A 15004-nucleotide genomic window follows, 5' to 3' on the forward strand; every position below is an offset into this window, starting at 1 on the left:
CAAATATGTCACACAATATTTGCGGAAGTGGATTATACAACAAAACAAATTAATATTCAATGTAAATAAATAAAAACTATAGGGCCGGTTGTTCGAACGCTAATCAACAATGATCATTATCAAATATTTAATTACTGTCACCAACTGTCAATGTCAACTTTGTTTGGGTTGCTGAAAACATAATATGAAATTAGTTAATCAATTATGTTAATAATTGTTATGTTAATTGATTAACTAATCTCATAATTTTAATCAATTATGTTTTCAGCAACCCAATAAAAGTTGACATTGACAGCTTTGGTGACAGTAATTAAATATTTGATAGTGATCATTGTTGATTAGCGTTCGAACAACCGGCCCTTAGAAATATAAAAGAAGAATTAAGTTATAATCTTACGTTAAAGTAAATAATAAAAACAAAAAATATAATAAAAACAAATACTTATAGTAAAGAATAAAAACAAATATGAAGTGTCATCACCACAAGTGTCAAATAAATGTTACCAACTTTATGCCAAAATATCACCTTCGTTCGATTACAGCTACAGTGTGTTCCGAACAAATGTGCGTCATAAAAATGCTTTATATTCCATTTAAACAAATTGAATGAAACATATTATTGTGTATTTCTTTAAGTTAACATTAATAGAACTCTTCAAATATTATTTCTACGCGTATTTAATAAAATATGTCTATTGGCTGTAATTCCAGTGTACTCGGCAAAATGATTCTAAAAAAGAACACACCTACCGCCTAAATATTTCGTGTTGGTATCATGTGACGGCAGGGGCTATGAGGCGGATGACGTGCAACGGTAAGTATATTAGACGGAGTATATATCAGTTTCTCGCGTTGGTTTTCAAAATTTTAATATAAGTCGAGGTGTGTCGTGGTTGTAACCAGTGTTCCCAAACCTACCGAAAAATCGGTAAATCTACGAAATAAACGTGAAAAATACAGTTAAGTACTCTGGAAGAGAAAGGTTGTCATTGTATGATTTTCGTTTAGAGATTATAAAAAGTTTGTTAGATACATGTGGCAGTAAAGAAAAATCAGTATGTATTTTACCACTGCAATAGAATATTCTAACACACCTATAGGTGCATTCTGGCACCGAGTAACTGATTTCCGTATCCGATCCCAATCACACGTATACATAGATATTTTAGTTTTTTTGTGTAATTCTTATCACAATACCTTCATATAACTTTATTTATATATTCATGTATACAACAATACACACATATCTTAAAAAAATTAGGCGGCACCGGACACGATTGTTATAATTTTTATCGACAGTTAATCTGTAAAATTTTTCAAAAATACTTATTAGTTTTCTCAGTGTTCGAAAAAATAAATGCATTTAATAGTATTGGAGTTGAAAGTTTGCGCCTATCCCCTTAATAAGGGTACCCAAATCGTACTGTATTCAACGCAATTGGTTTCATTTAACATAATTAGAGCCGCTTCTTTGATTTTTCTCTTCTAGAATAAAAGATATGGTAGAAACTGCTGTAATTATGTTAAATAAAACCAATTCCGTTGCAAATTTCTTCAAGTTATGCGGTTTGGTAGTCTGTGCTGGGCAATCATTCAGTACATGATCAATTTTAACGTAGATACAGAGCTGTTTATTTCTGGCGTGTATTGACCCCGAGAATTCGCTCAAATGTATGTTGACTGGAAACTTGGCTTGAAAACAAGAAACTTGCTTGCAGCGTGTACGCAGCCTGAAAACCCGCAAATGTGCATCTGGCCTTAGTTGTCAATTACAGCGTATTTGCGTGCCTCTACAAATTGAAAAATTTTAAGCATGCAATTTTAGTTCGTTCGCAGTTCGCAGCAACTGATCGAGCAATAATTGGAAGAGTCTGACAAAAATCATCTGACAGCAAAATCATAGCTCCACCAAAAATGTTTTACTTTCTTACTTATTCCATGGCGTTACAGCCTATCGTCGGTTTTAGCAGACAAGAAGACATGTCACCATTTCTCTCTGTCTTGAGTAATCTTCATCCAATTCTCCACGCCCATAACTTTAAGGTCTCCTGCTATATTATATCACCATCGGAGTTGAGGTCATCCACATGGTCTTCTTCTAGTTGGGACTTCTTTCCCATACCAGCCTTACTGTCTTACTGTTCTTTCGTCAGAATGTCTTCTGAGGTATCCTGCCCATTGGAGCCTTCTGGACTTTATTTCTTTTATGTTATCATACAGGTATAGTTCTTCCAGTTGTTTGTTAGTCCTTATCCTATATTGCCCTGCTGATTTATCAACCACAGGTCCACAGATCTTCCTTCGGATTTTTTTTCCAAACACGTAATTTCTTTTCGTTTTCCTTTGAAATATTTTGTTTGTCAATAATACCTTTTAAAAACACCTTTTTGAAAAAAGTTTTCGTATTATATGGGTTAAATATGGGTTAATAGACATAATTATGTGCTAATAGTAACTAACAACAATATTTTAAGGTCACATTTTGGTGCACTGTATAATTTATTATAAAAAGCCTAATATACTATGTCACAAAATATCTTAATTACATCTAACAATATATAAATATGGGTTTTTTAACAAGATATTTATGGTGGTCAAACGTTGAATCAACTTCATTGACCCAGAAATTAGATAATATATATGTTATCTACTTTATAATAAAGCGGTTCCTACTGATTCTATAATTAATTAATATTTGTTAAAAAATTTAATAGGATAGAATTAAAAATATATGTAGGGAGACAATATTGCTGACGCTTTTCTAAGAAAGGGGACAAGTAATGTAATATAAAAGAATGCATTTGTTACATGAAAAAATCTTTCATATAGCCGCTCAAATTTTGGACAGCTTGTATATTAGTACACCCTATGTAACTTACATCTGAATTTTATGCTTGTGCGCCACAGTGTTGCCGTACTTTTTTGTTTATTTCTTTCATAATTTCAATCAATGTTAAATGTACCTACAAGAATAATAGAATAATTTTATAAGAATGTTTAAATTGAACCCAATTATCCACGTCCGTCTGTCCGTCCGTCCGTCTGTCTGTCTGTCCGTAAACACAACTCCTTCGTCATTATACCAGGTAGAATGACAAATGAGGTGTCGAATGAAAGCTTATAATACAAGGTTGGTACTAAATGTGAGAAATTTGACCTAGTCTGTCTGTACGTCTGCCCATCCATTAATCTGTCAATATTAATAATGGAGGAGTTGTATTCACGGACGGACGGACAGACGGACAGACAGTCATGAAACCGGAAGTATATATTTGTTCCCGTCTGGGCGCGTCGAATAATAAAATATAATAAAATCGAAATATAATAATATCGAATAATATAATAAAACCAGATAGGTCAGACGGACAGACAGCATAGGTCAAATTTCTCACTTTGAGTACCATTCTTGGATTATAAGCTCTCATTCGACACCTTATTTGTTATTCTACCTGGTATAGTGACGAAGGAACTATATTCGCGGTCGGACGGACAGACGGACAGACAGCGTAGGTCAAATTTCTGACCTAATGATTCATTAGTAGAATCTCTAGGCATCTCATTCGGCAGCATAAGCAATATTTTGGGCGAAGTATTGGGTTTCAAAAAGCTGTGGTCACAATGGGTGCCGCATTTGCTGACAATAGACCACTAACACATTCGAATGCGACTTTTTCAGCAGTATTTAGGGCGTTTTCGACAGCATAAAGTAGATTTTGTGCGTCCGTTCATCACAATGGATGAGACTTGGTCTCAAACAAAAGGTTAGAAAGTGGTAGAATCTCGTTTTTCGGCTCCAAAACGAGTTTGTGTCCAGAAATCGACCAATAAGATTTTAACATCAGTTTTTAGGATTTGAGAGGAATTTTTTTTGTGGATTACTAGCAAACTGATAAAACAATAAATTCTGGATATTATTGTAAACATTTAGACCTGCTGAAGGAAAAAAAATCGTGAAAAAAACTCGGTTTGCAAAAGAAAAAAATCCTCTTTCACCAGGACAATGCACCGTGTTATATGAGTATTTTACCAATGGTTAAAATCCATAATTTAAAGTTTGAATTGTGAGAGAATCCACAGTATTAATCAGATTTGGTTCCTAGCGACTTCCATTTATTTCAATACCTAAAAAAAAATATGCGTGGAAAGCGTTTTTCCATCAAATGATGAGTATATAACAGCTGTGGAAGCGTATTTTGCACCCCTTCCTGATTCTCCCTTCAGGAATGGAATTAATAAATTGAAATCTCCTTAGAAAAAGTGTATTGATGTTCAGGAGGACTATACTGAATAATAAAGTGTATTTTAAGTCATACAATTGTGTTTTTTTATCGAACCGCAAAACTTATTGAACAACCTAGTATTTCAGAATATGTAATATATTTAAGGTATTTCATAAACAGAAATCATAACCAATCAGCACTGCGTTTTTGGTATTCATCTAGAATAGAACTTAAGTGCCCGGAATGAAATAGGTCATAAATCATTAACAAACCGCACTTCGTTTTGCTAGACTGAAAAATGAGGAGTATAGCGGGGAAAGAACTATGTCCTAATATCAATATAAAATATCGCTCGACGAGGCAAATTCGAGATATACACAAAATTAAACTTATACGGAATCTTTTGACATTTTTTACTGTTTTAACCAAATTAAAGCTAATTTTAATTTTCCTCCATTGCACCTCTCCGGAGCCTAACTACAGGTTATAATACCAGATTAACATACCTGCGAGCTATTGAAGTTGGTTGGATGAAAATTCAAGGATTTTTTTTATCTATCATAATGCCTCACCAGAACATGACATTTGCTCTTTTATATTTGTGAACAAATCTGGCAGTTTCCGTTCTTGCTTGTCTTTCTCGCCCTCTAAATACACGTAGGTATTCGTTAATCATCTGATTTTATATATCCTTGCGCAAAGGATTTGGAACAAGGGAGGCATTGTTTGCGTTTAATGTCCTCTCTCAAAGATGCTTAGATATCAACCTGGATATTGATTTCTGTTTCATTGACTTCGAAAAAGCGTTCGACAGGGTCCGACATGAAAAACTAATAGAATTATTAAAAAACAGAGATATAGACAGACGAGATTTACGAATTATCATCAATCTGTATTGGAATCAAAAGGCCAAAATAAAGATAGAAGAACAAGAGTCCGAGAATATTAATATAAAGAGAGGAGTAAGACAGGGTTGTGTTCTGTCACCGCTACTGTTTAACGTGTACAGTGAAGCCATATTTCAGGAACCGATAGCGGAGCTAATGCCCGGTTGTACCAACAGATCTTAAGCTTAAGTCGAGAATATCATAAGAATTAATATAATATAATTATGATATATTACAATAAAAATACCATAATATAATAATAGATATAATTGATAATCAGGTAAGAATCTAAAATTATGGTGCAACGTAAGTGATCCTCAAGGAGGCAATATCTATAAGTAGAGCTTAGCTAAGCTGGAGCTTAAGATCTGTTGGTGCAACCAGGCATTAGTGATGGAATCTCTATAAACCGAAGAATAGTAAATAACACAAGATTCGCTAATGACACCGTTATATTGGCAGACACCCTGGAATCGCTACAAGAATTGCTAAATAGAATTAACGATCATTGCATTCGATACGGACTAAAAATAAACAAGAAAAAAAACTAAATTTATGATTGTCTCAAAAACACAACATGGAAATGAAAGGTTAATTATAGAGCAAACCCAAATAAAAAAAGTAAAGACATACAAATATTTGGGAACCTGGGTTGATGACAAAAATGACCAAAGCAAAGAAACTGAAGTCCGAATTGAAACTGAAAGGCAAGCATTTATCAAAATGAAGACACTGCTTACAAACAAAGACATTCAGTTGCCTCTCAGATTGGAGGCTCTAAGATGCTACATATTTTCTATATTAGTATACAGAATGGAAGCTTGGACATTGAAGAGGCAGCACATAAGAAAAATAGAAGCGTTCGAAATGTGGTGTTACAGAAGAATATTGAAAATTCAGTGGGTTCAAAGGATTACCAATGTTGAAGTGCTACTACGTTTAAATAAGGAGATGAACAGTTTAAAACTAGAAAACTGGAATATTTTGGTCACATTACCAGAGGAGCAAAATATGAGTTGCTGAGAATTATTATGCAAGGAAGGATCCAAGGAAGAAGAAGCATAAGAAGAAGACGCATCTCCTGGCTGAGGAACCTTAGAGAATGGTTTAACTGTAGTTCATTACAACTGTTCAGAGCAGCAGTCAACAAAGTGACCATAGCCATTATGATATCCAACCTCCGATAGGAGAGGGAACTTTAAGAAGAAGAAGAAGACTTTCGTTTGAAAAGAGCACACTTGTCAAGTTCCAATGTTCCAGTTTTGGTGTTGAAGACACCAATTTACGTGATCAATCTTCTGCTGCCTGAATAATTCGGGTTCCTGTAGCTTTCTCCTGCTATATAGACCTTGTGCACACGAACTCTTCTTCTTATGGTTTCAACTGAAATACTTACACCTATAGCTTCCAAAAGCTGCAGGTTTCAAATTCATGGTGATTCCATATAAGTTTGGTTGTGTATACTATAATATATCGCATATACAAATATACAGGGTGTAACAAAAATACAGGTCATAAATTAAACCACATATTATGGGACCACAAATACTTCGAATGAACCTAACTTACTTTAGTACAAATATGCACACAAAAGAAGTTACAGCCCTTTGAAGTTACAAAATGAAAATCGGTTTTTTCGAATATATCGAAAACCATTAGAGATTTTTGTTGAAAATCGACATGTGGCATTCTTATGGAAAGAACATGTTAAAAAAAAATTATAGTGAAATTTGTGCACCCCATAAAAATTTTATGGGGTTTTGTTCCCTTAAACCTCCCCAAACTTTTGTGTCCGTTCCAAATAAATTATTATTGTGGTGCCGTTAGTTAAATTCAATGGTTTTAAAACTTTTTTGTCTCTTAGTATTTTTTCGATAAGGCAGTTTTTAGCGAGTTGCGGCTTCTTTTTTAATATGTTTACATAAAATTGTATTTTTTTGATAAAGCATCTTTTATCGAGATGTGGCTTCTCTTTTAATATGGTTCAAAATATACTTAAAAATGTAAATCATAAATAAATTTTCATATTACTACCAAGTCTCCATAATCGTACTTTACCATATACAAATATTTAGTGGATTTGACAAATATTCAAATATCTCGATAAAAACTGACTTTTGGAAAAAGTACTAAGAGACAAAAAAGTTTTTAAAAACTCGTGTTTGACTAATGGCGCTACAATAATAATTAAATTAATAATTAAATTGGAACGTACACAAAAGTTTGGGTGGGGGTTTAAAGGAACAAACCCCCATAAAATTTTTATGGGGTGGCCAAATTTCATTTTCATTTTTTCCTATAATACTACTGCCATAAGATTATCACATGTCCATTTTCAATAAAAAATCTCTAATAGTTTTCGATATATTGGAAAAAATCGATTTTCATTTTGTAACATTTGTACTAAGGTAAGTTAGGTTCAATCGAACTATTCTTGGTCCCAGAATACGCGATTAAATTTATGACCTGCATTTTTGTTACACCCTGTATATTATGGTTCCGTGTATGCAGAATCACTCATTATTATAGTGAGCGATATTTTTGTAATATATATGGTATATAGTATATATTGTAATATTAGCCAACCAACTAAAAACGGTGACTACATTAACGTTTTTTCCAAAATTTGCCTGACACTATTGAATGATTTTAAATACCATCTATAAAGGTATATTTATTTTTGTTATAGAATAACCTCGTTGCATCACTTTTTGGTGTACCAAATATTTTGTTATATCCGCTTATTTTACACAGGAAAACATACATTTAAGAAACTATAATATAATTAAGGGTGTCGAAATAATTTAACTAATATTTTTACTATAAGCTGTAAATGTGTTATAAATTGGACATTATTGATGTATGTTTTAGATCAAATCAAAATGTTGTGGTTTATGTTCGTGGTTATTTTTGTTTCTCAAAGCTGTGGTAAGCATAAATATTTTACATTTTATTTGGCAGTTTGCTGTACATATTAAAAAAAATTGTTGTAAACCTGTTTTTTAAGAAATAATCACATTTCGAATGCTTTTATACGCTTCATAGATTTTAAATTAATAAACCATGTTTTAACCTATATTAGGTAGGTATGTTATTATAAGCCATAATACAGGGTGTCCAGAAACTCTACCGACAAACGAAGACAGGAGATTCTTCAGGTAATTTTAAGACAATTTAACCAAATTCACCTAGTCAGACAATGCTTCCTAAAGGAGCTCTGTGAAAATGGCGTATTGAAATTAGTTTTTCTTAAATACCTCCAGAACACTTCTAGTTAGAAAAACAAAAATTGGTACGCATATTTATATTCCAGAGTTAAATCGATTCCATCCATTGCGAATTTATAGTACCGGTTATAGGCGTCCGTTTTGGGTAGGGTAACGGTTATTTTATAGCATAACTTTTTTGTCTTTCAATTTTAAGCATTTTTCACTTTGGATTATTAAATTGTGAGGTATGCTAGTACTAAAAGGTACTCTTGATTTAAGTCGGCAGAACACACCGTTTTCTAAAAAAATCGATTTTAAAATTTTTCGTCTCTTGAATTTGAAAAAAAAAATTGAAACATTTTTTCAACAAAAAAACGGTGTATTTTACCCACGTAAAGCAAGAGTAACTTTTACTACTAGAATACCTCATAATTTAATAATCTAGTATCAAAAATGCTTAAAAATGAAAGACAAAAAGTCATGCGATAAAATAACCGTTGACCTACCAAAAACCGACGCATATGACTGATACTAGAAATTCGCAATTAATGAAATCGATTCATCTTTGGAATATAATTAAACGTACAAGTTTTCTTTTTTCTAAATAATTTTTTTTTTCATTTTTTTTAATTTAAAAAACGAAAAATTTTCGAATCGATTTTTCTAGAAAACGGTTTATCCTATTACCTTAAAACAAGGGTACCTTTTAGTACAAGAATACCCCACAATTTAATAATCCAGAGTCAAAAATGCTTAAAATTTAAAGACAAAAAAGTTATGCGATAAAGTAACCGTTGGTCTACCTAAAACGGACGTCTATGACCGGTACTAGAAATTTGCAATGGATGGAATTGATTTATCTCTGGAAGATAAATACGCATACCAATTTTTGTTTTTCTTAATAAAAGCGTTCCGGGGGTATTTAAGAAAAACTAATTACCAGGCGCCATCTTCAAATAGCTCTAGCTCCCTTAGGAAGCGTTTTCGGACTAAGTGAATTGGGTTAAATTGTCTTAAAATTATCTGAGGAATCTCCTTTATTCGTTTGTCGGTAGAGTTTCTGGACACCCTGTATAATATTTTACTAACTTTCCAATTACTAGGAAGGTACACATGTAACTATTGCTGTTTCAATTCTTTTTATTTCTTCTTCGGATTTTTCCCATAATGAGTTCACCATTTTCGTCCTCCATAGCACTCTATTCTCCCAGTCACCTTCTCTGAGGCCTCTAGCTATCATAGAATTTTCTATGAACGTTCTCCATCTCATAGCAGCTCTTCCTCTCCTTCTTCCAGGGATCTTTCGAAGAATTATTTTCGGTTACCTGTGCTCTGACATTATTTGTACATGATCGTACCACTGTTTGTAGGGCTCTGTTTCCAACTTTTTTGTAATTGAGTATCCTCTCTGGTGATTTGTAGACATCTCCTCATACAGTCCAATTCAACTGTTCTTATTTTATTTCGTATTGCTGTAGTCATTAGGCTCTGGAAGATCCTTTTTTGGGTATCTTTGGTTAAAGTGTTGTTCCGTATCACTCAATTGAGTGCTTTCGTGACTTGTTTTCCCCGTGCTATTTTCATTTATATGTCTTTCATACAAATATCATCTCGGCTTATCATTCGACCTTAACTCTTAAAAGTCTTACAACTCTTAATATTCTCTTGTAAACTTCTATCTTCTAAAGTTCAAATCTGCAACCTCGGATTCAATACATGAGTATTCAGTTTTACACATATTTATCTTGAGTCATCATATCTCATGTTTTTCCTTTAATTTCATTGTCATATATTTTATGTCCTTAGTGTCTTGTGCAAAAACGACTTAGTCGTAGGCGAAAAGTAGTGACTGTAATAATATATTCCTCTTGTACTGTTATGCCCATGCCCATTGTTCCACATTGTCTATACCAGCGGTTCTCAAACTTTTTTAGTCGCGGCACCCTTGTAAGGCTAAAAATATTTCGAGGCACACCAACCCTTGAAGCAATTTGGGAAATGACAAGAAATGAAAAAATACAATTCTGATGATCATTTGATTTCAATATAAACTTTATTTCAGATCAATAAAATACAGTACGTTTGATATTCAAATATCCTAAATGTGATGAATGAAACTGTTTTGATGATGTTTTCATTATATCCTTTATAATTATGGGAATCTTTGTAAGTTTGACCCTCAAATCCCTTGTTGCTTGAAGTTTGCTTCTATATTTGTTTTTAATGTAAGCATATGCGGAGAAAGAAGACTCACAGAGATAAGTCGATGTGAAACACACAAGTTTTTTCACTGCAACCTTGCCAACAACATTATTTTCTGAATGTACCTGCATCCAGAACTCTTCTTGGCTTCCTTCATGGTATTTGAGTTTTAAACTGCTATCTTCGCTATTCCCAAGTAGATTTGGAAAAACTTCATTTGTCATTCCGACAGGTTTATTTTTTGGCTCGCACAAAAACGGGTCCATCATCCAGCTATATAAGTCATCTGAGTCAATGTCAGGAAAATAGTTTACAACACTTTCTTCCAAACTTGCAAATGAGCAAAAACAATTTCCAAGAAGTTCGTTTGAGGATTGATTTCATTTGTTATGACAAATTCCTGTAATCGGGAGAAATTTGTGAGGTTCCTCTTTTCAACACATGCTTTGAAAAATGTAACTTTTTCACGCAAGGCTTTGATTTTATCTAATTGCGCTCCTCCTTTGCCTTAAAGCGAAGTGGTGGTTTTATTTATTATTTGAAAATTTCTGAAAGGTATCTTAATTTTAGCAGCCAATTGACATCTTTTAATTCTTGGATGAAAGACTCCTCTGTAAATGTGATAATCTTTTATGAGATGATCTTTTAGTTCAAATAGTCTCCCCAAAATTGTTCCTCTCGATAGCCACCGGACCTTTGTTTGGAGCAAGAAAAAAAATGAGGTGATCCATACCCGTTACCCATATCTTCAGCGGTGAGCTTTAAAAGGCGTGCTTGAAGCGGACGGCTCTTTATAATTGTTAATTATTTTCACAGAACCATCCAATAGGTCTTTCAAATCTTGCGGCATCATTTTAGTTGCCAAAGAATGACGATGTAAGATACAATGGCTGCTGGAGGCATTTTCTGCCACTACCTTTATTCTAGACACCGGCCCTCTAATTTTACCAACCTTTGCAGCCGCTCCATCACTGCAAATATCCACACATTTACTCCACTCTAATCATTTTTTCTTGTATACTCGTGGATAGCCTTGAAAATTTCTTCACCAGTGGTGTATCTTTTAAGCTCTTCACACATAAGGAGTTCTGTTTCTATTTTCATCCCGAATAGAAACCTCATAAACACAGCAAGTCCAGCAAAGTCGGTACTTTCATCAAGCTGTAAACTGAAGAATTCAAAGTTTTTAATATATTTATAAGCTGTCTCTCTACAAAGTCTGAAATAGTGTGAATTCTCTTGCTTATAGTGCTGTTTGACATCTACACATTATCAATCTTCTTGGTCAAATCTGGACCTAACATGGATTGTATGACATCCTTCACGCTAGGTTTAATCAGTTCCGTGGCAATGGTATGGGGTTTTCCAGCTTTTCCAATGTGCAAACCAACAATAAATTATGCTTCAGTGGCGTTTTAGTTTTCATTTTTGCAGACTCTTTCCATCATGCACGACCCTGCCTGAAGAGATGAAGCACGACGTTTGAAGGTTTCTTCGGCCGTTTCGGCTAGACCAGGATGATTACTTTCCAAATGTCTTTTTAATTTAGATAAAACCAAGCAACCATTAGTAACACTTTTGTGACAATTAACGCATTGGCCTTCTGGTGCCTGTTCGTTGAAAACTTGAATAAAGCCATATAACGAGAGATAGCTAGGATCATACCTTCTTTTTTTTTACCCGAACTTCTTTTGGTAAGGAACCACCTTTCCACGAATTGAGGGAGAACAACTTGGATGAGCTGGACTCGAATGGATCTCGTGTACATTTGCATTTTCTCCATCTCTGCTAGTTGTCGCTGGATCAGTTGATTCAGATGTTTCAGTGACTTCAGTACATTTTTTTTCAAAGACCCAGATTTCAGCCAATTTTCAATTACTCTGGAATGAAAAAAATGTCCCAAATAAAAGAAAGCAAAACATTGCAAACAATGAAAGGTATTTTCCAACTGTAATAGTGCAAGACATATTTTATGGCAAAAATAGCAACAAAAGTACATAATATTATACATATTAATTCCAATGAATATAATTACTTACGTCGTCACTTTTCTTCTGCAGTTATATCTAAAACTTCCACTTTGATCTAACTCTAATTTTTACAAAACTCACTTATCGGCTGCAATAATTAAACTGTGGAATGAATGCAAGTAGCAGTCGCGTCGGTCGAATTTGGCTGTTTGTTTCTCCGTCGCCATCTCGGCGCGAATAGGCCTTATAGTCCTTATAGCCTTATAGGCCATATTATAGGTAACATGTTTCGATTGGACAGTGGCGCAGCGGCCGGTTGTTCGACTTTTCTTAAATGTTCAACGTCACCCTTGGCAAATGCTTGAGGTACCCCAGGGTGCCGCGTCACCCACTTTGAGAACCTCTGGTCTATACCATATCATGATCATTAACATGATTAAAAATTACATGTCATTGAAAACATGCTGAGTAGTACCAACCTAGATTTTTTAAATTCGTCTAGAACTTTGAATAAAGTTTTCTCAAAACTTGGCACTTACACTTCTTGTGTTCTAAGGAGACGAATAAAGCGAGACGAAAAAAGTAGGAAATGGAATTGTCGATATCGGAGGGCAGCACATACTATACTATTCCGGAATCCAGATAGGACAAAGGGCGAAAGAAGGCGTGGGAATAGTTGTAACGAAAGAAATGAATCGAAGAATAACCAAATTCAAACCCGTGACCCGTCAAAATAGCCCGGTCAAAACAGCCCCGTTAAAAATGCCCCGTCAAAATAGCACGAACACAAAATAGCCTCGACAAAGTAGCCCGAAAACAAAATAGCCCCGACAAAATAAATCGCACACAAAATAGCCCCGGTCAAAACAGCCCCGGCTAAAATAGCCCCGGCTAAAACAGCCTCTTATAAACAATTACATAAATAAAAAATGAATGGGTTGCATGTGTGAGTCCATACTATTGTAGTAAAGAAAAGAGAGACGTTCTGACAAACAATTTATTTTACAACTGACGACCGGTTTCGCTGTCTACAATATTCACAGCATCTTCAGGTCACGGTAAAAGTAAAATGAAATGCTACAAATAACAAAAAACCAGAGTTAGTTAAGTGGTCTGTTTGAAATCAAAGGGTAATAATCAAGCCAATATTAAAGTATACAGGGTGTTTCATTAATAATTGTCCATATAGTAACTGGAGAAACCTTAGCACAAAATACGAAGATTTAACCTAAAACTCTTAAATAAAATGTGGTTCCTTACTGAGTTACAGGGTGTTTAATCTAAAAATTTAAAAACTATTTTAGCTTAGCATTTTAAAACTATTCGACGTATCCTTTTCATACTTGACAGGAAGTATAGGTACTGTACAAACTACTTAATTATGTTAAACAAACGTTTCTGGTTATTACCAGAGGCGTACGACGGGGGAAAGTGAATGGTTGACCCTTCCCAAATTCTACGCCACTGGCAGAATTACTATTTTAGTTCAATTTTTGGATTCTCCAATACTTTCTATGAAAATAATATACTCTTGATTCGTAACGATAAAGTCATTAGTTTTCGAGATTTTTGAAGTTAAAAATGAAACGACACGGTTATTTTGATTAATGTATTGTGTCTCTTCATTTTTAATATCAAATATCTCGAAAACTAATCATTTTATCGTTCCGAATTATGAGTATATTATTTACATAAAAAGTACTGGAAAATCAAAAAAATACAATAAAATAGCAATTTCGTCAGTGGCGTAGAATTTGGGAAGGGTCAACCAGCCACTATCCCCTGTCGTACGCCTCTGGTAGTAGCTAGAAACGTTTATTTATCTTAATTTAGTAGGGTGTACAGTACCTACACTTTCTGACAAGTATGATAAGGATACACCAAATAGTTTTAAAGTAAGGGTTCAAAAAAAATTTCAATTTTAATCATATGAATCATATCATAAATTAATCAAAATAACTGTGCCGTTCCAGATTTAACTTCAAATATCTCGAAAACTAATGACTTTATCGTTACCAATGAAGAGTATATTATTTACGTAGAAAGTATTGAAGAATGTAAAAACGGCACTAAAATAGTAATTCCTCCAGTGGCGTAGAATTTGCGAAGGGTCAACCATTCACTATCCCCTATCGTACGCCTCTGGTGGTAGCTAGAAACGTTTGTTTATTATAGTTTAGTAGGATGATGTATAGTAACCGCACTCTCTGCCGAGTATGAAAAGGATACGTTGAATAGTTTTAAAATGCTGAGCAAAAATAGTTTTTAAATTTTTAGATAAAACACCCTGTAACTCAGTAAGGGACCACATTTTATTTAAGTGTTTTAGGTTAAATCTTCGTATTTTGTGTTAAGGTTTCTCCAGTTACTATATGGACAATTATTAATGAAACACCCTGTATATATTTATGCATACATATAAATACTAACATGTACGTAAATATGGTTTACAACCCTCACACTCACATACTTGCACGCATTCAAATGTAGTGGGAACAAAAGTATGTTAAGTATAA

General features: G+C 33.9%; 2 protein-coding genes across 3 annotated transcripts in view; one reads left to right on the forward strand and one right to left on the reverse strand.

The window, feature by feature from the left end:
* The window catches only part of LOC126889481 (zinc finger protein 808-like), a 235214-nt gene that overhangs the window by 166079 nt on the left and 54131 nt on the right, over nucleotides 1-15004 (forward strand). The window contains exon 1 of one of the 2 annotated variants that reach the window (XM_050657811.1): nucleotides 7886-8035. The exons of the other annotated variant lie outside the window; for it this stretch is intronic. Coding sequence (XP_050513768.1) covers nucleotides 7966-8035 — 70 coding nt within the window. The 5' untranslated portion in view covers nucleotides 7886-7965. Of the gene's footprint in view, nucleotides 1-7885; nucleotides 8036-15004 lie in introns of those variants that run through there. 2 annotated transcript variants of the gene reach the window in all.
* The window catches only part of LOC126889480 (methyl farnesoate epoxidase-like), a 243605-nt gene that overhangs the window by 93222 nt on the left and 135379 nt on the right, over nucleotides 1-15004 (reverse strand). The gene's annotated exons all lie outside the window — the stretch shown is intronic.

This window comes from Diabrotica virgifera, chromosome 8, assembly GCF_917563875.1.
Source record: "Diabrotica virgifera virgifera chromosome 8, PGI_DIABVI_V3a".
NCBI classification, from domain to species: Eukaryota; Metazoa; Arthropoda; class Insecta; order Coleoptera; family Chrysomelidae; genus Diabrotica; species Diabrotica virgifera.